This window comes from Varroa destructor, unplaced genomic scaffold (genome assembly GCF_002443255.2).
Source record: "Varroa destructor unplaced genomic scaffold, Vdes_3.0 BEIS01000006.1, whole genome shotgun sequence".
Taxonomy (NCBI): Eukaryota; Metazoa; Arthropoda; class Arachnida; order Mesostigmata; family Varroidae; genus Varroa; species Varroa destructor.
This window is the reverse complement of record NW_019211459.1, coordinates 18009788-18033139: the sequence shown is the minus strand read 5'-3', so window position 1 is coordinate 18033139 and position 23352 is coordinate 18009788. Positions and strand designations below refer to the sequence as shown.

The 23352-nt window shown below is 43.4% G+C and overlaps 1 protein-coding gene across 5 annotated transcripts in view; it reads left to right on the top strand.

Annotated features, from left to right (window-relative positions):
- Window positions 1-23352, top strand: part of Eph (Eph receptor tyrosine kinase) — a 328008-nt gene that overhangs the window by 254237 nt on the left and 50419 nt on the right. For 4 of the 5 annotated variants that reach the window (XM_022809919.2, XM_022809916.2, XM_022809918.2 and 1 more), the window contains exon 2: window positions 15451-15530. In XM_022809919.2, the coding sequence (XP_022665654.1) occupies window positions 15451-15530 (80 nt within the window). Of the gene's footprint in view, window positions 1-1641; window positions 2307-15450; window positions 15531-23352 lie in introns of those variants that run through there. The other variant, XM_086993023.1, reaches the window with a different exon arrangement.

Here is a 23352-nt window from a genome sequence, read left to right as displayed (position 1 = left end):
ATATGCGATTGGTCGAGCAGACGCCACAACGTACATTGTGCAGTGCCCAAATATACCAGTTTGCGTCAAATTGTTAATGTTTCCATGAACCCGCTGTATTCTGGATATATATATATATGGATATATATATATATATATATATATATATATATACAAATAAGCAGAAAATGTAAAAAATCGTTCGCTAAATTCGTTTGTAGAAAGTACTGTTTATTGCGCTGTTACAGGTGAATCCGATAGAGTTTAATAATAAATACTTTTTAAGCTAAAATGACGATTTTTTTTAATATGTGTTAGAGATACTTTCCTTTAGCTTTTACTCACTTGTACCGCTGCTCTGGAAAACTGCCTGGCAGTTTCCTATATGCAATTTCTCCATTCATGGCTTCTGGAACGAAATCCAGTTGCCCTTTTCAGAGTAAAGTCCCCGTATTTACAGGAAGTCAGGTTGAGAAAGTACGCGGCTGAAGCCAACGTTAAATAGTCCTTTGCTCAATCCAGAAGGTAAGATCTGCCTTTATCATCGAATAATCAGATTGCATGCTTTTGACTGCCATACCGAAGTTCATGGGTGTTTCGAAGAACTTGAGATAGCGGGCTATATTCATTGTTTCAGTTTGGGCCAGTATCCTACAATCGCAGATACCACTGATGTCCATTGCGAGTATTACCATCACCTGAGGTCCAACTTTCCTCTACACTGCCACGAATTTCGATTTCTTACCAGCGAGACGCTATACTTTCACTTAGTCCTTCTCCGGCTATTTGCACCGTGGCTTGTTTATAGATCTCTCATTGAATAAAGCTCTGCATTTTCAGCTCATGAGGAACCCACTTTTTACTCAATTTCGGTAATTTCAATATTTGAATTATAAATCTGCAACGCGTTATCTGTAAAATATCAGTTTTGGCCGACAAGAGACCTAGACTCCAAACTCTGCCTTCGTGAAAAGCTCCGCTTCCCTGATCGTCGCGATGCGTTCATGTTTTTTTGGGTCGCATCATCTGGTCACCTACTCGCTGGCCTTCGACACTCCAGTATCTATTTTTGAAACGTTCACTCCGTTCATGAACTGTGCCCTCTCTCACTCTTCTCTTGTCTGTGTCTTCATCAATTTTCGATGAATTTTCGCAGCGCTGCATCCTTTGAGGGACAAAAACTTGACCACCAGGTGTTTTTTTTTCAACACTAACTTCTCCTGGGATAAATTTAACTGGTTTTCACTCACAAGGTTTTAGAAGATTAGAGTATTTATCAGTCAAATTTCGTCTGCTAGGGACGCGTAGTTCAAAAGTTAGCTGATGAATTTGCTTGTAAGAGCCCAATATCAGACTTGTGAATCAAGCAGATCTTGTTCTTTTTCTATTGAAATTTGATTTTAAGTGGAATTTAGGTTGGGAAAACAAGCAAGCGACCTAGATATCCAAATAGGCTCGATCGTACCTTTATGTTACTATCAAATCACTAATATTCCTGCCTGTCAAATCTTGAAATGAGCATAAAAGTAAGAATTTCCTATATAGAAATTGGCGACTTATAGTGTAAGGCTGGAGCGTTTCACATTGCAGCGGCCATACAAGCGATAGAGAAAAAGCCTAACGAGAGAGAGGCATACAGAGGACAACTGAGCTTTAAATTGGACTTCTAATCCCAAGATAAGAGTGGGGTTAGCTTTTATTAGTAGTAGTTTAGAGGGCAGACTATGACGATCCCTGGCTATCACAACAACACTGTGCGGGTGTCTGGCCAGGAAGATTCGCTTAGCGGTTATGAAACGGCGACCACAACTGCTACAGCAAATGCTACCGTTACGAAGCACCAGTGGCATCATAATCGAATTTTGACTCTTAGAAGCTCGCGCAGCCAACGCCAACAACAGTGAACCAATATGGCTGGCTGGGGGTAGCTTATCTTCGCGTGGCAGGAAGAATGATCGCTCCCCCGAGTCTAACCACAAATACATACCCTTCTCCCATATAAACCCCGATGATACTGTGATCACCAGCGCAACCGCTGCCACCACGACTGCCATCATCATCATTATTATTATTATTATTATTACAGTAATCATCATCGGCGTCTCTGTCTACGCGTCCGTAAAGCTTCTTGCGTCCATCCATAACAAGAGCTTACCTTCATATTCAAACGTTGGACATAAACACGATGCCAGACCAAAATGAAGATTTTACCGATCCTACATATAGGACGAATAGGTGTGCGTTTCTCAAACGAAGATCGTCATTACGCTAGCCGGCTAGACTGGAGCATATGACGCGTTCGAGTTGAACAAGTCTTCTATTTAAAAGTACAGTGTCATTAATGTTTATACTGATTATTATAGTTGGTATTGCGCTCGACGATAATTGTGCATTGCTTTAAAGGTAAACAACAAATAGATGGATAGTAATAACATTGTTTCTATGCTTACATGAGCCTATATAGGATTAGACAATGTTTTTACGCCTAATCACTACCAATAAATAAATAAATAATTATGCCACTGGTCCACCGACACGTACAGTTGCTGCTTCCAGTGAATGTATGTTTGATTTAATTATTTACAGAAAACCTTTTGGTTCCTTTCTAATTAACCAATTAGCTAAAAATTGCTGGGGTGGCGGCGAGCATTTAGAAGAGGACGCCCCTATCCGTTCGGACAAGACCACCGGCCGTTGACTCGGCTGATTTCGACTTCGGCTCTAGCGTTTTAAATAACTGTGCTACCAGACGCAACTGTCCATCGAAGTGCTTCTTAGACCGCTGTTCGTGTATTACAATCAGCAGTTCCTAGCTTCCTGGCGAAATTCGAGTTCGCGTCCAACCCCGTCCCTCATAATTAGTAGTTCCTCGTTTGCATTTCTGAATGGCCGTTATATTTAATTAGTAAATGCTCTATTGAAACGATATGTCTGTCTACTGTTCGTGTGATACAGACGGGAAGCTGGTCGGCTCTTGTTATTGGCGGACTTTTTGGCAACAACTGGCCACGATCGGGGTAGCGACCCAGGCATCTCGATTTTGCCCAGACATCGATGTGTCTATATGATGCACACGTACGCACGCGTAGGCATCGTAGCTAAGGCGAATTATTTACCCATACATTATAATAGATAACGCGTTTTCTTTTCGTCGTCGTCGTCGTCGTCGTCGTCGTACCCTTGATACCCTGCCGCTGCTTGTCTCCTTTCAGAAATTCATCATTCGTATCACTGGATTATATTAGCTAGCGATTAGTGCCGCGGCAGCAGGCGCCAGCTGAATCTACCCCCTGTCATAATGAGCGTTCCGCTAGAACAATGGAGGCTCGTTAAGATAACATTCGTGATCTAAGTACATCTGAAGCTACCTGTTGAGCATCAGCTACCTGAAACAATTGCTCACTCAAATGCTATGTCATGTACGATTACGACAGGACATTTCATGTAGAAGTCGAAGTTATTTTTCAGTGTTTTCATTGGTAGATCTTTCGAGATATGCTGATAGGACAATTTTATCGTGCCCTTTTTACATATGGCCGATTGAAATCATCGCTAGACTAAAAAGGAGTATGGCGGAGCGACTTCTCATGCTATGCCCATCAAGTACAATGTGCATCGTATGCACTGCTAGGACGAAGATGGTCGACCACTCAAGTTAGGCTAACTTGTGGCATAGAGAGAATTCGTAATTTCGTATAACGACTATAGCCAAGGGCAATATAGCCTTTCGAGACATCCGCCTTGGCCGTGGCGCAACCCCGCAAACCTCAATTGGTACTCTTACTGTATTTGTTAGGGGGCAAATGGAAGCGACGGCCAGCCACTCTGAGGTAATGAGCGTATCTATACATATTTAATCGGATGGTAAGCAAAGGTGTTTTGCCAATAAATAAACCTAGGTCACAGCTAGGCATTGTTTTCATTTACGAAAAAAAAAACATACGGATTTGTGGCGAACGGAAAGAATTCAGCATGAGGTGTGCAGTAGAAGAGCTTAGTCATCATATTCTAATATATGCTTTCCATCTTAAACATTAAGGGGGAAGCGGAAAGTACCCTTAATGATAATCGAGAACTTCTTCTAAGTAGGATATGAAAGTGTCTAATTAAACTACGTTTATATTTCAACATATTTAGCTCATTAAGGCTATATATTCGGAAGGAAAAATCCGTAACTGGGTTTTTATATATTTAGCTTATCTGTGCCCCGTCTAGCCTTGACGTGCGAAGAAAATTCAGTGATCACATTTGCTACTGTGTTATTTTTTTTCCTTTGAATAATTGCATGGTATTAAAGATGGTAGAAAAAAAAAATATACTTCGATGCGAAACAAATAACGAGGTGGTCGTTTGCGTTCGTAATTTAATAATGAGAACATGATATAAAGAAGACAAGCGCGCTCGTCGAATTGAAACTAAGATCTTCTTTTTCTTCTTGGCGGGAAACTGTTGCAATCGTCCGGCCATTTGCCATTTTACTATTCGAACAATTATGACCGATTCTGTTTACCAAAGGCAACGAAATCACTGACTCTAGCGGGCGACAGTGCGGCGTTCTAGCGTTACGGTAGCCCTACGACAAGGAAAAGATACTCAATTCGGGTCGACAAATGCGTTTACCTACGTTTCGACTAAATATCATCACATAACGTTCTGTAATATTGCGTCGAATCTATAGCTATCTCAAGCTATTGAGCTTGAGAATACGATACACAATCGATATTTAGATCAATCTCCTGCATAATTTGCCACCTTCTTTTTACTAGTAACCACTCTATTGACGAGTCGGGTGAACGTATCTAAACAAACCCAGACTCGCCGAGTAACCCCAAACATGTTCCTGCTGTTACGTACGCGTCCAAGATGCACATCGGCAAGTTTAGGCTCACTTTCTACCAAATAAGTAACAATCTTCGCCTTTGTTCGTTAGGTTGTAGATACCCGACGTTACGTTCATATACTCTGATGGAGCACCGTTCTGTGTATTCTGCGGTTTTCAAACGAGATATGCGTCGACGGACAACATGCCCGATCGCCTTCTTTTAGTTGGTCCCAACCCAGCTTTGCGCACGTTCCACATAGGAAGAAAAACCGCCAAACACTATTCTATGCCTGCAGAAGGCTTCACAGAGCGTCGCGATCGAGTGTACAACTAGAAACTTCACTGCAGAAGTGTTAACCTTATAGAAATTTCGCTTGCTTTGAATGGACAGTGTTTCTCCTAGTCGAGCGCAGTGATTCTGAGCTGTTGCATTGTTGGAAGCTCGCATTGGTGCCATACGATTCAAGCCACAGTTATAGCATCAACAGGTTGCTGGGCTCAATCAATCTGTGGACGATTATGGAGTTCCCAGCTGATTGTGTTCTTTGGCCATTTATTCTGGTCGAGTCGTCCAGGAATAGAAATCTGTGAGCAAGGACATCCTCTATATCTCGTTCTCTCTCCTTCAGCAATTGAACGACCTGTTGATTGTTCATTGTTAGTCGACCCACCCCCACCCCCCGTGCAACATGCTCTTATGCGAATCTAGAAGCGGGTTCATCTGTGAAGTCGTTTCTGCTTCGGCACTTCGGCGAAAGAACGATGAAAACCACTTCATCGGACTTGTTAAAATTCAACCTGGGCCTATTTAAGTGTTCGACCTGTTAGAAGCTGAGGAGCGATTTAGTAAATGTGACCCTTTCTCACTTCATCTCAGCGTAAATTTCTACCCTTCTTTATACACTTTTTACCTTTCCCAAAGACTCGTGTGTCGCATTGAGCATAAGCCAAAGCATGGCCGTAGCCACAGAACTTCCATACAGACCTTAATGTGTGTTGGTTTGTTAGGTCAAAAGAGAAACCCTTCAGGCATCAACATTAGGAATCGGTTACCACTTGTTTCTAGCAGGTGTATGGGCGACCTGTACGGTGCTGTGAAGTGTAATTATCGTCAAGTAAAACGATTCATTTTGCCAGCTGATCAGACGCCGTCCAAGTGAAGTGTACTAGCCAAGTAGAATATACGTCGTGACAGCTGAAGTAGATGAGGTACGGTTTAGAAGTACTAGTGACTAGTATCTGCGCTCTATTCAGGTGTCGATATCAAAGAAGATTACGTCGAACATTCAACGGTTATTGAAACTCTGTCAGCATCAATCCGGACGTCTTTCATTTCGACAAATGTACATCCATCCTAGTCAGTATAAACGCACATTTTTCTTAGGCACCAGCATTAGGAATCGTTTATTACTTGTTTTTGTCGCGTGTGTGGATAATTTGTAAGGTGTTGTGAAGTGTAATTGCCATCAAACAAAGCGACTCACTGTGTTGGACCTGATACGAATAGATCGTCTTTTTTGAGAGCAGCAAATATGCTATCAGCACCAAGCTTTCCGTATGAATTGGGTATTGTCCTCCTTGACGTTTATGCCGTACTGGCTGTGCGCGGTAGACATGGTAAGTGACCATCAACAGTGCCATAAAACTAATACCGCTGTCCTGTAAATACGTACTACATTGTCTTCGAATCATATATCAACCCAGACGTTAAAGTCTACCACGTTTTATTTAGCCAAGTAAGGCATACAATTGACTTTTCGCACAAGACCAATTCTTGACAAGGCCGAATGAGTACGCATATATTGAAAAAAAATCCTGCATTACTCTGTCTGTGTTTAATTTAATATTCATCCTAAAAAAGGGGTACCCATGCCAGCCTATAAAATAATAAAACTTTCAGCCTATTTTTGCGCCTATTTCTTCAGATGACCAATCTTTATGCTAATCACGCACTCAGCCTGTAAACATTCGCAAATCACTAAGATCCGCCGTTGCTGAATACACCGTGAGTAGCCAACGGTTTAATCTGGAAGCGACGGACGGGTAGTGTCTTCTACTTGCTACAATGGTGTGCTTGTAGTAACGGCAGCCCCAGTTCTGCTGTTTCTCTGACGATGTCCCTTCATCCAGCGGCCACCCTCAAGTTCCTGCAACGGGTCGAGCGTTCGCTTCTGAATATCCTATTAGGAGAGGGGAGCCTAGTAGTAGCTCCCTCTCGTATAACCTAATTCCAAGGCTTATGATTCTCTCATAACGACCGAACCTGCGTGTGCCAGCTAAAAGGAGAAGAGAGACACTTGCTCGGGGCCGGCTCATCCTATAAGATAGATATGGAGACAACCATAAGCTGCAGACTCCTGTGCGCTGCCACTGTTCCAGCTTCCGCGCCAACAGGACGAGTCCTATGTCCTTTGCAAACAAGGGCGCACTTCTAGCCTCGTTCCACTACCAAGATTGGTGGTATATGCTTGTTGTGGAGATGGTCGTCCGCTAGTGCGCTTGGTCTTTCACGTGAGTTCGGTGATGGTGAATTTATGTTTTTTTCTGCTTAATTCCAACTATAACATGCGACTACCACGAGTTCCTTCAACATCATCGTTATTATTACCGCCATTGCAACCGTCAGTTTTAGAGCGGTGTGATGTGTCTAGAGGCAGAGCTGCTGCTCTAGTGTGTTATACATACAGAACTGTCGCTAGGACAAGGCAGGACCGTTTGCTGTCTGGGAATGAGGGAAACAAAGCGAGCCAATTATAAGCTTCTTCCGTCCACGCATGTGCGGTGGCGCTCTGTTGAGAAGGAAGAACGACGGAGATCGGGGGATGGTGAGAAGGGGTTTGAGCTTAGAACACGCGGCCGTCCGGGTCGGGGACTCGTTGGAAGCAGCTGGATTGTCTGAGCGACCGGCCGTTGTTAGGAGAGAAGCAGCTTCGACGAGAATGGCGAAGGAAAGCGAAGAAACGAAGCTGGAGTGTCTGCCCTTGCCGGTGCCACCGTCCCTATGCCCGGATCAGGAGTTCCCATTTTGCTCCGAGCAATCAACGAGACACGCAAACGTTGCAGCAAGGAACGCGTGTGCGCTTTTTATATGTACGTCACTGCCCTGACTTCCTGTTCCGCCACTACCTACTACCTAACAACCTTCTAACAACTTCACTACAATTTTGTTACTTTCTTGCTGTTGACAGCATCATCCTGTGTGTGGATATTCGTTTGTGGATTCGTTTGTGTCCGTGTATCTGAACAAGAGCAATTGAGATCCGATTAAGCCGTCTCATTGCTCCCTATTGTATTATATTATACATTGTCAATAATAAGAAAGTTTGTGTTGTTATGGGCATAGGGTTCATATATGCATCATGCATAGTGCGTGTTCCTAAGTTCTGGTCTATGCTTGAGCAAGTATCTTTTCTATATGTTTACACTGAGCTACACCCAGTCGTCCACTGAGATCATTAGACACCGCCCGTTACGTGACAATGGCAGAGTGCACCAAATATATAATAATTCACTTTTTGCAATGAAGTCTGACCGCTTAGTTCGGGTAGCTGATCGGTCGATCATGCCGGCCATATTTCTGGCCAAAAATATATCTGTCTTCTTAGTGTCAAAACTAATTTCGAGCATATGTTACCAGTTGTCACCATGGCGCAGTGCTTACGACAATAGAACGAGTAGCGGAACGTAATTGGTCGCATTTATTATCTATCTTATCGTCCGTATGTGTTTGCATTAGATACAATAGGCCATTTTGCTAGTTATTCGTGTGGGTATCAGAATTATACGTTTATCCGGTTGTTGTTACACTGATATTGCAGCGTAAAGGCAAACAACAAAAATTCTCACACAGATACAGACATACACAACACTCCCCGTTTCGTGCATGTGTCCAAGGCTGATTCATACCAGACGAACCCAAAAGGCCTCGTTGTCTATAACATAATAATACTTACAAATATCAACTATATTTCTACTCATATTATTATTATTGTTGTTAAAATACATAATACACACAATATTTACATTCTCCACTGGGACAGGACAGCTGAAATTTCGCATCGATTATTTCCCTTCTTCCAGCCCGCTATCTGTTGACGCAGTTGATGAGGTGAGTGGCCCAAGACGGATAGCATTGTAGCACTGTCTATTACAAACAGAAGCGTCAATTATAGACAGAACCAATTGGCCATGTTGGTGGACGTCGCAAGCTTTAGAGAACGTCACGATGCACCCGGACCGAGGGACATGCGCTCCTCCGATTAGAACGTTTCAGCTCCGTAAACCTTTTCAGCGGTCGATGATAATCGCGTACAGGATCTCATCGCGTCCTTTTCTCTCCTGTGTTTCTGAGGCAGGTTGAGAGATTACTTGATATTATTTATTTCATATTTGACGAAGCGACAGTGACTTTCTGTAGGCGAAGAATTAGTGAGAAAGGAAACGGTTGCGCGAGAAGCCGGGTAACCGTCCCTTCGTCACCTTGCCGCTAATGTCATTTCTCCAAGGCAGCCTTTTCTCCATGCGCCGCAGCACTGTCTGCTATCGAATTTAGCGACGGAAATTATGGCGGTAACCGGTGAAAGACTTCTGCGACCGTACGATTTACCGGTAGTCAATCCATTAACCGGCACAGTAATAGTGGCGTCCAACGTATTCTGTCGTAATATCATAGAACATGAAGCGGTCGTGATCCTTGTCGGTTCGTCGTGCTCATGCTTACTGTTAGGCGATAGTTTGATTTACTAGTGATATACGAATGCTTCATGCTGAAGTTGCACGCTTGTTTGCCGAAAGATCTTCGGAAAGAAGCTTTGTCTATTTGAAAATTGGACTGGTTATGATCGCTGTACCTTTCGCTTGCTGGAGAACTTTATGTGCTGCTTTTTTGCACACTATTCCTTCTCTTCGATCAACAATCTGCACCAGTCGAGGATAAGAACGCTGTAACCGCGAAAAAGGTCTTAATAACTATGGTTACTGTGAGGATTTAGGTTTTTTTACATTTTTGACGCTTTTATGTATGAGTTAATTTCTTGATAGCTAAGCTTGTTTTTTTTTATCACGGAGTTTTTGGTTGGGCCTGACTGACCTAGGAAAATTATGATATTGGCGGCTTTCGAGTCACTTCGGACAAATATCCCTATATATAATAGCCACAGGCAAACCTTACCCATTTTACATGGTAGGACGTAACATTTTCTCGTATGTTTATCCGTCTAATGATCTAATGATGATGAAAAATGCTTCGAAAACTGTAAGCCAGTTGTAGATATACGCGTGGGCAGTACTACTAAAGGGGAGATGGCTTTAACAAAGAAATGACGAATGCCCAGAACAAAAATAATGATATCGTGCTAATTACGTGTGACTGCTTGTAGCATAGGGGTTTTCCAAAATCTATGCACGCGGAGACATTGATTGTATGTATATATATCAGGGCTGTTTGTGTTGTCACTTTTGTTGCCATAGTGGATATCGTTTCCGCAATAGTTATCTATTCGCTTGTCGCCTTTGACTACACGTTCGGGTGCTGTCGTTCCAGCGGTTCGGAACGGAAAAAAAAAAAAAAAAGACGATAGTGCATCGATAATTTCAGGTTTCATTGTGTTTCATCGTGAATGGTAAAATAGCATTAGGAGATAATTGCCGGTAGACAGGCCATAACTGATGGCAGTGACAATTAATGGTGCTCCGTAGAACGATAAGGACGCCGTATCTTACAGCCCTATTATAGTGATTATAATTATTAAAGTTATTACATCTATTACTACTGCATTCCGACCAAACCCTCCGTCCTATACTTGTACAGAATTAACCTAATATAATGATTTTTTTACGCTTTGTACACCTCTTATGACTCGTTCTCTCTCTCTCGTCCTTAATCTCTTGTTCGTTGAACAGGGTTTACTTCACGAACTAACGTTTCTTCGTGCTAGATCCGCGCTAACGCTCACAGATTCCTATTTCCTTTGGTTTTAAGGAGTACGCTTAGACATTACGGGTCTTTATATTGTGATTCATATCTCGTGACAATTTGTTTAGACGATGCTACGATTTGGCAAAGCAAACAAATTCTATAGCGAAAAAGAACATCTGGGCTTTTAATTACTGTTTTGCTGTAGAGAGACCTTTAAGCTAGGCACAAACAATTAAATTGAATCTTCCTTGCTGATCGGTCGGGTTCCTGAGCGCATAACAGCTGCTAGACTTTGACTACTGGATCTGGTAAAAGCAACGCGTCGATAGGAGAAATGAACTACGACAATGAACACACTGCATCGAGTGAAAAAAGCTAATTCCAGACGGCTTTCGTGATCGTCTTATCTGAATCATTATCTTAATTTAAATCACAACGACGTTAAACGTCAACGTCCTGAGATAAAGGTGACAAAAACTATAAGATAAAAGGTCGTTTTCGTATCATCCTAATGCTAACGAAGCGTTAAATAGGTCACACAATTTTTTTTGGTAATCCCGAACGCAAAAAAAGGGGTACTCTTTATAAACAACAGGCCGAAATTGTCAGCTTACTTTCGTGGGTGTTGGGAAACCGGAGCTGAAGGTCAGGGCTGAACGTGGCTTGTGAAGATTAACAATGTACGAACGTTTTCGTGTCCATGATTGACACTACCAAAAGGCGAAAGAAAAAAGAAAACACTAATGGTCTGCTGGCATTTTATGTTTGATTTATTACCATTGCGTCTTACGTCATTTAGGCATTCTAAATTAGCAGGCTGAGCTACTAATTTGAATGGCCTAAAATTTTTAGTCATCTCGTTTGTGCTTCTGAGAACGTCAAGCGAACCGAAGCTGAACGAGTAGTTTACGTTACGTTGCGAGCCTTTTTATAAGCTTTGTCATTTTGGTCTCCTAACCCAGTGATGCCGAACGGATCGTTGACCAGTTTCGGTAGGTAAAACGACCTTTGGAGATATCGAGATCCTTTGATGAAGTCTGCGAATGCAACGACATACTAGCCGTTGTGCCGAAGTTTAAGGATGGCACTGACAGACATAAGGTTAATGTAATGGCTTCCCCTTTCAAAATAGAGACAGATTCAACTGTTGCAGTACCTGGTTGAAGAGTAGTTAGGACAACGGCAACGCTTAGTGACGCTGCCACCACCTCCGAGAGGTATGGCTAAGAGGCACAGGTAACGTGTGATATATTCAGTTGCGGCGGCCTCACTCACAAAGTGCAATTTGTTCATAGGCCCCCTTGTTTCTGCCTCGCATGATCCAACCCGAAGTTCCCGCTTGCCTTTTCCTCAAATGGTCTCGCAACGTCACTCCTCCATCTGCTCTAGCCGAACTCGCCCACCTGCGCCCGCCAACTCGGCAGGGCTTAACGCGTATCTCACAAGTCAAGTGTTTTGCCAGCCTCGTGCTCGACCTGTTTTGTGAGCCGACCTGTCTCATGTTAAATACGAACGCTTAGCCGCGACGCCAACCGACGCTTGGACCTACGCCCGTGTGGTGCAAAAAAAACGTTCCACATCACTGAAAGAACGAATGCAGGCACACGCACTCACACAGACACTCTGACACAGGCAGTCTACTTAGAGCATGACACCTGTCCCGTACATTTACACACGCATCCGCTCATGCTACCATCGTTAGTGGTACCAGCTAAACGAAATAAATAAACTCAAATCAACCGACCCCTAACCTCAGCAGTCGCCTAATTCAATTTGTGACGCATTGGCGGCCTCGCTTCTGATGGCACACAACAGCAGCAGATGTAAACAGCTTAACCAGCTCGAAGAGCACATATAATGTTATCTCTATTGCTAAGTCAAGTTACAAATAGCAGTTGTGCTATTAGCAGTGATAATATTTATATCGCTCATGAGTACTGATCGAAAAAAAAATTCGGTAGAATTCAACTTCGCTGACTTCATACCTTCATCTATTGCATCCATTTGCAAAAACCTCGTTTAGCGTTCGTTTAGAGGACGAACTCCGCAATATTACAGAGCCAGCTACAATATATGTAGCCCAAGTTGAATTGGTTATCACAGAACACTCGAAAACGGTCAAGTTAATCTGGGGATAACTTAATGTAGCTAATGAGAACTTCATGGAAGGGATGGTGGTGTACCCCCCATAGAGTACACCAGCAGAGTAATGTCCATTTAAGCACAAGGAATACGCGAACAGTTTACACGGTTAAATACTTGTACGCGTGCGCCATCTGCTGCTTTCGACGCTACTGGTGACGTTTTCGCTGTGGTAGTGACAGCTGTTGCTACACGTGGCCTCGGTGTTCATTATCAAGAGGAGAAGAAGAATCAGAATGGAGCGCCGGATGTAATCGAGCTGATCTTTCATATAACCCATTTACAACTTGCCTCGGTCGCCCCCCTATAGCAACCGTCACCGTCATCAGTAACCCCCAGAAGCGGCAGAAGTAGTCGTTTATTCATTAAACTTGGCTGATCTGGCAAAAGAAATCGAACAATTCAACTATTCAAGTAGGATCCATATCCTGCTAAATATATATAGCTTTATTCATGGCAGCTGCAATACCTGGGGTTTTTTCAGCGGGTCTTCACGTCAGCTAATCTTGAAACGGTTTAGATTGTCCTGTGTTCGTACTCTAGATCATATTATAACCCGACACTGCCTTCCTCGTATTGTAAAATCTTGTAGACTTCCTTGCAAAAGAAAAATCTTGTTACATCCATTTGTGTTTTTAAGTCGATCTTGTTAATTTAGTGAACCGTTCGATCATGCTTCTCCGCGTCATACACTAACAGCTTGAGTCTATCGCTCCTCATCACTCGTTGTCCGGTAACTAGTAGACGAGCTCTGGACGTGGAGACTGTACGTGCTTTTGGCTTCTTGCTTTTAGCCCACATTTATTTTGTTTTTTCGCACCATCGTACAGAACAGCAAATTACGTTGAGTTCCTGTTATTGCACGACGATGTACGTACATGTATTTACGTATAGGTGTACGCTTCGTTCTGTCAGCCTACAGCTGCAGCTGAGCTTCCGTCGGCTCCAGCAACGAGATGACAGGGTCGACAATCAACTGAAAGAATTTTCAAAGTAATAATTAAAATATACAGAAAACAATAAGTAGAGAAAGACGGAGAGAGAGAGAGAGAGAGAGAGAGAGAGAGAGAGTAATCTCAACGAATTAATTTCCATGTAAGAGATGGCAGCTTTCGCTGGTTCAGTTCTCCACTTGCCCACATGCCGCGACCCTACTATCCACCAGCTATTTGGTTGATTTTTTTTTGTTTGTATATCGCTAGCCAGAATAGAAAATGGCAGAAATCTCTCTTCTTTTAACTGTCTTTTCTTTGTTTCTCAGTAAAAGTGCAGAGAAGTATTGGGCGCAAACTTGAACGGGGCCGCGTTTCATGTTGCTGCTGTTGCCGTTATTTGCTGCGGCGAAAAAATGCTTAGCAGAAGGAAAAGATATAAGCCAGAAGAGAGCAGAAAACTGGAAAGGGACGGTTCAGAGCAGCGTATAAGGACAGGGAATGGGATACGGAAAGAATAATAGATATTGACTATCTGGTACGATCCGATGCTCTTGCCCGCTCCCCGATAAAGCGACGGGGGCGGTTGGGTGAGCGGACGGTCGGTTGGTTGAACTGAAGGTCAGCAGCAGGGGCAATGAATTCCTTTGTTCGTCATCCGTATTCGAGAGCAGACGGCGGCTGTCACGAAGGCTGTGGATAGTATCCAATAGCCATTGCAGTGGTGCATGGTCATCATAACAATAGTAGAACCCTTGAGATAACGATGATGTTGATTCGGTGGTTCCGATGTCGCTGCCAGCGATGGTGCTGATGAAGGACGCCGGGTTATAATAATAATGGCAACCGGCAAGAACGAAAACAACGGACTGAGCGGCAGGGAAGAGTTCAGCTGTAGGTGGAGGGTAATTGACGCTGAGCAGTAACATGTGTATACACATGTCTTGCTTGCGATAATGTACACGCGGATACAGTCGACGACAGACTGTGTGCCTTTATGTGTGTGCACGTTTGTGCTTACGTACAAAGATGGGAAGTAGGCATCATACACGGCTCATCCTTGACCAGAAATTATAAAGTATCGATATTTTATAACAATCGTAACGATGATTCTTCTGATTGAGACACGAGACTTTGATAGATTTTACTGGAAGTAGAGAGATGAGTAACTACTTTATTGAAAGTAAACCAAAACAAACGCAAATAGCGCTAGTATATTGGGTGCTGATGCTCGACTCAATCATATGTATCATCGTTAAAAGCACAGTCACACGCGTCTCAGTAGACGAGACCTCCGCAGATCTCCGCTGGGGTCACTTTAGTAATTAAATCGTAAATATACTCTAACAAGGGATACGTCGACGATGTTGTATCTGCGCCTATCTTTGTCTAATAATTTCAATACTATTATATTGTGTAGTACAGCCTAGAGGTATGCTCAAGACATTCAAACAAGCATGCAATAAGGCTCAAACGCCGCATCTGTGATGCCAAATTACCGGTGGCTGATAGAATAGAGATCATAAAGGCATTGTCGGCATGACAAAAATTGCTTTCCTCGAATAAACAGTCTCGGGAATTTTTCATTTGTTTGAAAATAAACTAATTACAGCAGATCCTAACAATGTATACGGTTTCTTTATTGTTGAACGTTTCAGTGGTGCTCCTGGACACGACGACGGAGACATCCCTAGAATGGACGCGATATCCGTACGGGCCGCAAGCCCGAACTCCTGGCGTGAGTGTTGCTTCATTTGCGTTATTTTTTAGGAGTGATTACATTTGTATTGGCATGAACTAACAAGAGATTGTCTCAGAATGTGTCCAATCAGGAAGGACTGTGATTAGGATCATCAAAAGGAAAATAGCCTTAATAGTTTCTATGACACGAGCCTTAAGTGTGAATGTTTTAGGTCGTGGCATGATAAATAGTACAAGTAAACTGTCATTTTTTACTTTCGTCTACATGAACAACAACAATTATGTTACTACGTAATACTGCAACAAATGTTTACAAATCCAGTTGCGATCCTTTGTGTTAATCTGTCTGTTAGCTTTTGCCCCCGGACCTACTCTGATAGTCATCTTACAATATTATTGTAGTTTTACGTTGAGCATGAGTCAAAGCAATCAGCCTGTTAGTCTTTTTGATATATATATATATACACATTACAGACTAGAGTCTACAGAAATGGCATTAGGGTTAATGGAGAGTTGTATATCTCCCTCATGTTTATATATCAATGCGCTACAACTTGGGCGCTCTGCGACGTCCTACTTGGTTCGATCCACGCTATACAAATACCTTTCTCTCCGACCCCTGAGTGTTTCTGCGCTTCCATGACGCTGCGGAAGACTATTCGTAGCGTGCACGCTCTTATCCGAAGGTTGGACACTTAATGATTTTTCTATGGGCTACTTGCGTTGAGGAGAACGACCCCGGGGGCAGGGGATCATGGCACTTATCTGATCCTCGCGTTGAAAACTTCCGATGTTTCCTAATGCAAGGAAGACGACTGAAAAGGAGAAGACGACACGAATGAAAAGACTGAAGATTGTCGCATGTACTTGTACCGCGTGAGATGGATGTACTTCTCAGCGACTTATACCTCTGACAGTCCCCCCCCCCCCCCCCCGGTAGTAACCTCTCCCACTGCTTACCCGTCGGCTCTATTCCGATTTTTGTGGGAAGACGGCAAAAACCTTATGAACGGGATGAGGGAAGAAGTTTACAGTGAACTGCGTTGGAAATCACTTCTGAGCCCTGTCTGTCCGGGTGAAGTCTGTCGTAGTCATGTGCTTCGATGGTTGCACCCCATCCGCCTCCAACTTGCCCGTCTGGCTCTATACAAGGCGCGGGCTACTCAAAGAGCTGCTGAACCGGACTTGGAAACGAACGGAGGAATTGTGACGCGCGGGTGTTTTAAGATGGTTTCAGCGTCAGGTTTGGCGAAAGCCGACGCGACCAAAAACCAATTACGAGGAAATTCTCCCTTGTACGCACAACCCTCCGCTTGTACGTCCTCTTTCTCGAACACCTCTTCCTTCTGCTCATTCGTGCTAGTTCCCTTTTTCTTCCAGCACTCTTGGCGAGAAAAGCAATGAACACAGCTGGCAAGGAAACTACCCTTGCTGTTCGCTATTGGCTCCATGGGTGCTACTTTAGCGAATGGTGTTCAACCACCATCCACTAGAGGCGACTGGTGGGAGCTTTACTATGTAGCTGCCAGACGAAAACTCAGTCAAGCGCCGCCACATTTGACGCTGAAGTAACTTAAGGAACGGAGTGCAGCTGAGAGGAGCGGAACGGGTGAAAGAGACCAAAGAGAAAGAATGACGAGGAGGTGAGAACTAAGCGCCACGAAACAAAAAGAAGAGACAAAGGGAAACTCCTCTAAGAGTGCGCTCGCTCAGGCTTTAAGACGGACGGCAGACGCTGTACTATGTAGGGAGAGCTGCGTCTGCTCCTGCTATTGCAGCTGTAGTTGTCCCACTGGCTGACTGGCACGAGAGGGGAAACGGAAAGGTGCAGAGCCAATGTGTCTGAGTCCTTTGCTCGCCCCGCCTATTCCTTTACTTCGCTCCGATGGCCAGTTGGGTCCCGGCTGTACGATGAAATGGGGATCTAACGGCCATCGAACGGATGGAGGGCGTCGCTGAAAAGCATGGAGTGAGGCCAGTGTGCTTCAGACCCTGAAACACTGTTGAAATACGGCCAGCCGACATCACAAAGCTCAACAGAGATAGCCGTAAAGGCTGTCTTGGGGTAGCAGCAGCGGCAGGAGTAACCGGCAGTCGAAAATTGCGTCAGCTTTGTCAGGTCCACTCGCTCGTCGCGCTCTGGAACAGCAACAGGCAACGCAAAACAGTAATATATATAATAAAAAGGATAACACGTATGAACACAAGTAGAGTATTATGAAGTACTATGCCATGTGTATAGTGACTGAAAAACTTGAGCTTGAAGGTAGAGTTCCCACACAAAGGATACTACCAGTTCGAGGAGTAAAGCTATACGAAATTTCAAATCTCAGTTCAATCGAATCATTTGAACGACCTTGTTGTTATCAGATTATTCAATAGGATAGCGTGAACTTCTGTGTGGCTTCGACCATTATTAACAACGTATAACGACGTACAACAAATATGACCAGATCATCTGTTAGGGATGCTGAACTATGGGTGATCAAGTGCGGTGCTGCCTGTATTCTTACCTTTATAAGGCTCATCTTTAGTACATGAATCTCTTAAAATAGAAAACGGTTAAAAGGTCCTTGGTTTAGAATAACAACAAAAGTCCCCATCACAGAGTATGTGTCCTCGTCATACATATCTAACGCCGCAAATAGGTGGACATTTTCATCTAGAATTGACTGGAGTTGATGTATGTAGATTCTGATTGTTCTCGTTGAACATTATGCCACAAACTACATCGGTCCGCTGCTTCAGAATACTGCTCTTTAGGCTATCGATGCCGTCGACTCTTTCTGCGCTTGTTTTGAAATTAATGCTACCATATTTTTCTAGCGAGAAGTGCAGCTTGTCATATTGGAGATAGCATACAAACAAAAGCTGTAACTAGGAACTTAGAAATTCATCCTGTAGAAATTGACCCCTCTCCGCAACTAGGATGTTACAGAAACTTCATGTTTGATGTACCCGAAGCATTGTGATATTTATAAACCATAGAGCAAGTTAGATCCTGAGAAGTGTTGATGTTGAGGAGTAGAAAGCATAAAAAAGGCTTATTAAATTAGGTTTTATATTGTCTGTTATTACATATGCCTGTTCTCTTTGGATGCGACTGTTTAAACGGGATCGAGAGCCGCTACGCAAAAGACTATAGGTAAATACTCCTGTCGAATAACAGAGTATTCAATGGCTCAACATCTGACAATTGAACGCTGTTAAACGTTAACGACGAGAGTCCTGACCAGCATTTAATTACTCTGAATCTATGACTAGAGCTTGAGGAAATATTTGGCCTGATGTTATGATGAAAAAAACAACTGTAAACGTTTTATCTCAAAATTCCGTTTTCAAAAGCCTTTTTGTGCACAAACGTGTAGCGCCGAATACTTATTGTATTAACTCTGCCGCTTACCTTACCGACACTATTGTAAAAAAAAAATTAAACTGATAGTGTTTTATTTTCCATTGTTAACACGATTGCCTGTCACCGTTACCCGGCTGCCATTACCCCTGTACTCGTGCTTTGCATCGGAGAATACCCCAACAGCGAACCCGCTTATTATGCACTGCTGCCGTCGCTAATGTCTTTTGTCACTGTCCCACACCTTCCTAATGCCTTTTAGGTCTTTCCAGTACGAGCGATCTTCTCTTCGTGCTTTCGAAGGTGTCTTGTTCGGTTTGTAATAGTCGTAGTAGAGCATTATCGTTTTGTAGGGAACCGATCGTATGTAAACTTGATATATTTCAATCCATATATAGGCGTAATAGGCTGCACTATCACCAGTTGAAGATTCGGAACTAGCAGCGGCAGCCGGAGACGGGGCAGGCTCACTTTTGCGTCTCATATGTTTCTATCTTTGCAAGCCTGATTCGTCTGTCTACTAGCTTACGTCTTCGATGTCGATGTTTCTTCATGACACCGGATCTACTAGTGTTGCGTCGGCTAGATAGTCCACTCTCTGTTTGGGGCATTCGAGGGCACTATGACACCAGACTCAGATCCGCTGTTTCGCTTTGATGAAAGATTTAGAGCCGATATAACAGCAGCCAGTACGGGAGCGTGAGTCTGTGCGTCTCGGTTTTTTTTTGCCGAATCGCTTGATGCTGCCACTCGATAGTAATCATCATAATAAGAAGAAGATAATGTTAGCCATTGTAGTTGTCTCAGCATAGCTCGTCTACTTATTTGCCGACTTTTCTACAGAGTTTCTCGACGACATCCGTAGAGCTTCGTGGCTTAGTGGCCGTAATCAGGGACTATTGGCAACATCAGTAAAAGCAGCAGTAATATAACTATTGTCGACGACAGCGGGAGTAACTTCTCGGCTGTTGTGTGACGATGAAAAGACAGAGAATGATAGGAAATTAGAGAAACAAAGCACTCCAAGATACTGGCTGCATTACTCTAGTGCTATAGCCGGCTGCGAACCGCACTCACAATGAACACGGTAGATTGCATTGGCGGCCCCGGGACGAAGGACACAGGACCTCGAAGTAAGGGAGCAATAATACGAAGGGATGATGTGGTGGGAAGCGATGCGCGCTCGAGTACATGTGTTATGCTCAAGATAAGTAACTGGACTAGGTGCGCACCGCTTGTAACTTGATCGATGGCAAGTTATTTTTAGCGTACTCTTATTATTAATAGTTGTATGGTCTAATATCAATATAAGTAATCTGGGCATCCGATTAACGGAAAAGCTTGTCATTCCATTGACTGAGTCTAATTCACATACACACACAAACACGCCCGTACACAAAGAGACAGGAAGATACATACGTTAATACTCACTCACCAAGAAATAGAGCCAGCGGCGCAGTAGACCCTTGCCCTGTATAAGCAAGCAACCCATATCGTGGGGTAACACGCACCCCGGCCTGCAAAAATGCTCAGTAGATCGACAAGATTATGTTTCGAAGTATGTTCCCTTTTTTTTTTCGCCAGCAATGTTGTTCGCGCTGTTCTTGAAAAAAAAAAAGAGAGAAATTTATCCGAAATCATGCTATAGTTTAATCAATTCAGTACTTAAGGCTGTTTTATATATAATAATTGATGAAGATGCTGTTTTCTGTAAACGACCTTCCTGTATTACTATGGAAAACATGAGGCGAAAACATCCGTGACGTGATACAGAACAACGAAGTAATAATAGCGAGGACAGCCGTACTGATGCATAGGTAATAATACACGATTGTATACCACATATACTGTTCGCCATTACGTTGAATATACATGTATCTTTTTACGATACTCATCGTTATGGTTGGCTTTGGAACGACGGCGTAATGGTCGTTCGGCATTGTCCATTAAGCATGCCTATAGGATGAACGAGCATTGACTGAATCGCATTTGGCAGATTTATTCTAGCGTACAAGGTAAAGTTGTACATGAACGTAGAGTAAGTCTAACGTATACGATCGTATTGAGTGCCGAAGGATCGATGCGATGATGATGGATGGAATACGCGGCTTCGGTGTAGCATCAGGGGACAGGCAAGCCGTAGAGGTGGCGTTGTGAGCAAACGAGCGTAACTAGCGTTAGGAAACCAATTAAGAGCAGAAGGATAAGCAAGTGTTAGATTGTAGAGGATGTTGCCGTCTGGACAGAAAAATAAGAGAAGGCCACTAGACCATTGATCTGTTCTGATACGGTGATTTTGGCATTATCCTAACCCAGTCGCAGATTACTGATACTTCGTTTTACAGAGATGGTCTTTTCTCTAAGTAATTCTATCTTTTGCAGCTTTAAAGTTTGTTTGTGAAAGAAAAAAGCACTTTTGGTTGTTTTTGTCTCTCATGGTCAGTACAAAAATAGCGCCGCTAACGATCCAGCTGCTGGTGAAATTAGCTCTTTTCATACGAACCAGCTTTCGTACGTAAATGAACATGTTCTATATTATGAATCATAATAATGATGGACAATTTGAAGCTACTAGATCATCTGTAGAACCCTGGTGTTTCCGTTCTAAGCATTGAATGTCACTGACCCCTCTCTAAAGGTTTCGATTAACCCTACTAAGCGATAATAGGTGCAAACGCGTAGATAATTATCAGCAACACCTATGTATATACTAAATGTTACTGATGGAGTTACCTCAGTGGAAAGCAGATTACGTCAAAAGAAAATATATGCTTTGATAGGTCTTCACCTCAGGGGACGCTGCAAACAGATGTTATATGCTCGCGTCGTTGGTAGCTTTTGCTCTCGCTGTTGCGGGGTAGCAGACGGCTGCAACAATGACCGCAAGACTAACTTAGTTCTCGTTGTCTGTACTTCTGTTGCTTTTCGACTGGTGGACTCTTACTACTCAACGAAGCAGTATAATGCAGCAAGCGAGTGCAATAGAAGCCTATGCTTGAATGGGCAATCATATATAGCGTAGTAACAGCGGCCCAGCTCTGCTCCGGTTAGCAGGAGCCGTCGGAGGGCGGGCGGCTGGCCGGCCGGCCAGGAGACAACCCACAGTCTGGCGCCGGAAGTGACACCGGAACTCGGGTTCGATTGGGCTCCCCAGGGGGCTTGCTGCGCTCGCTGGCGACGAGGCTCATTCGATGTTTCTTCCTTCAGTCTTTCCCTCTTTTCTTTCCACGGTAATGCTGAACTCTCTTTCTCGTTCACTCTCGATTATGGTCTCACTCTAATTCGAAGCTTGTGGCAGTCCAAATGAGGCCGCCAATAGTAGCGTTGGTGAGCCAACCTCGGGGTGAAGCTAGGTGCGTGGGCAAGTCCGCCATACTCAGCTGCACCAGTCAAGCAGTAGCAAGTGCTGTGCTTCAGACATCCGAATGCGTGCTACTAGTAAAGTACTGCAGAGACCCCCCTGCGGATCTGCGCTTCTGAGCCGGGAGCAGGAAATGGCGCAGCGGCGATTTACCGACACTCCAATCACTTCAATCGGTCAATACGGAACCTCAGGGAACCTCAAATGTAGATAGGGGACGCGATTGCAGCAGCAGATGTAACTGTTCAAAAAACAGGATTCTACAATTGAATGTTGCTTGCATTTCTATATACATGTGTGTGCAGCTGAAAGCCGCGGGTTTCGGACATGGACTCATCGGAAAGGCGCAACAGTTGAATCAAAAACTAATTCTGATATTTGCCCTATTCCGAATAGAGCGTGTGTCCAAGCGACATGCTTTGCCGAGATCAAACAATCCACTAAATGTGGAGACAAGTTATATTGTTATAATGTTTCGACAAGCCTTCAAGTAGATATGTATTTACTTTATAATAATTTTAATTACGCTGAATAGGGTTGATATAAAATAACAACATCGTATGTCTCTCGTAACGACCAAAGCTACACACCTTGTCTCAGCCCTACTCAACATCTCATGGAAATTAATAGTAACGAAGATTTCATTATTCGATTTCTATTTGATAAGGTCGCTTTCTTTAGATATGTTTCTCTATGGTTACTAGAGCTTTCTATTTAACTCATTATGAACTACGTCGTATACCATGACCGCTCCTCACAGAATAGATATATATATATATATGTATATATATATATATATATATATGTATGTCATAATTTACTGGATATAAGTACAATTTACTTATAATATTTTCCTCAAAATCGCCAATTCACCGTCTTTCCAACCGTGTGCGTAACGAAGGTTTTACAAGCAGTGTAGGACGTTGGTAGACAAGGTTCTTGGGTGTTCTTGATGAAGTTACTCAACTACCGGGTTGCTCGTAGATCGTGATGGCTCAGTAATAAGGTGCCTCAGGGAGCTAAGAACATTAGGGAGGAGTAAGATATGATGATGCATTTGAAAGCATTGGGGGAGAAAGGCCTGCGAGTCATTGTCACGCTTAGCGACCGCACACTTAGCTTTCGTTTGTGGGATCGACGCAACGG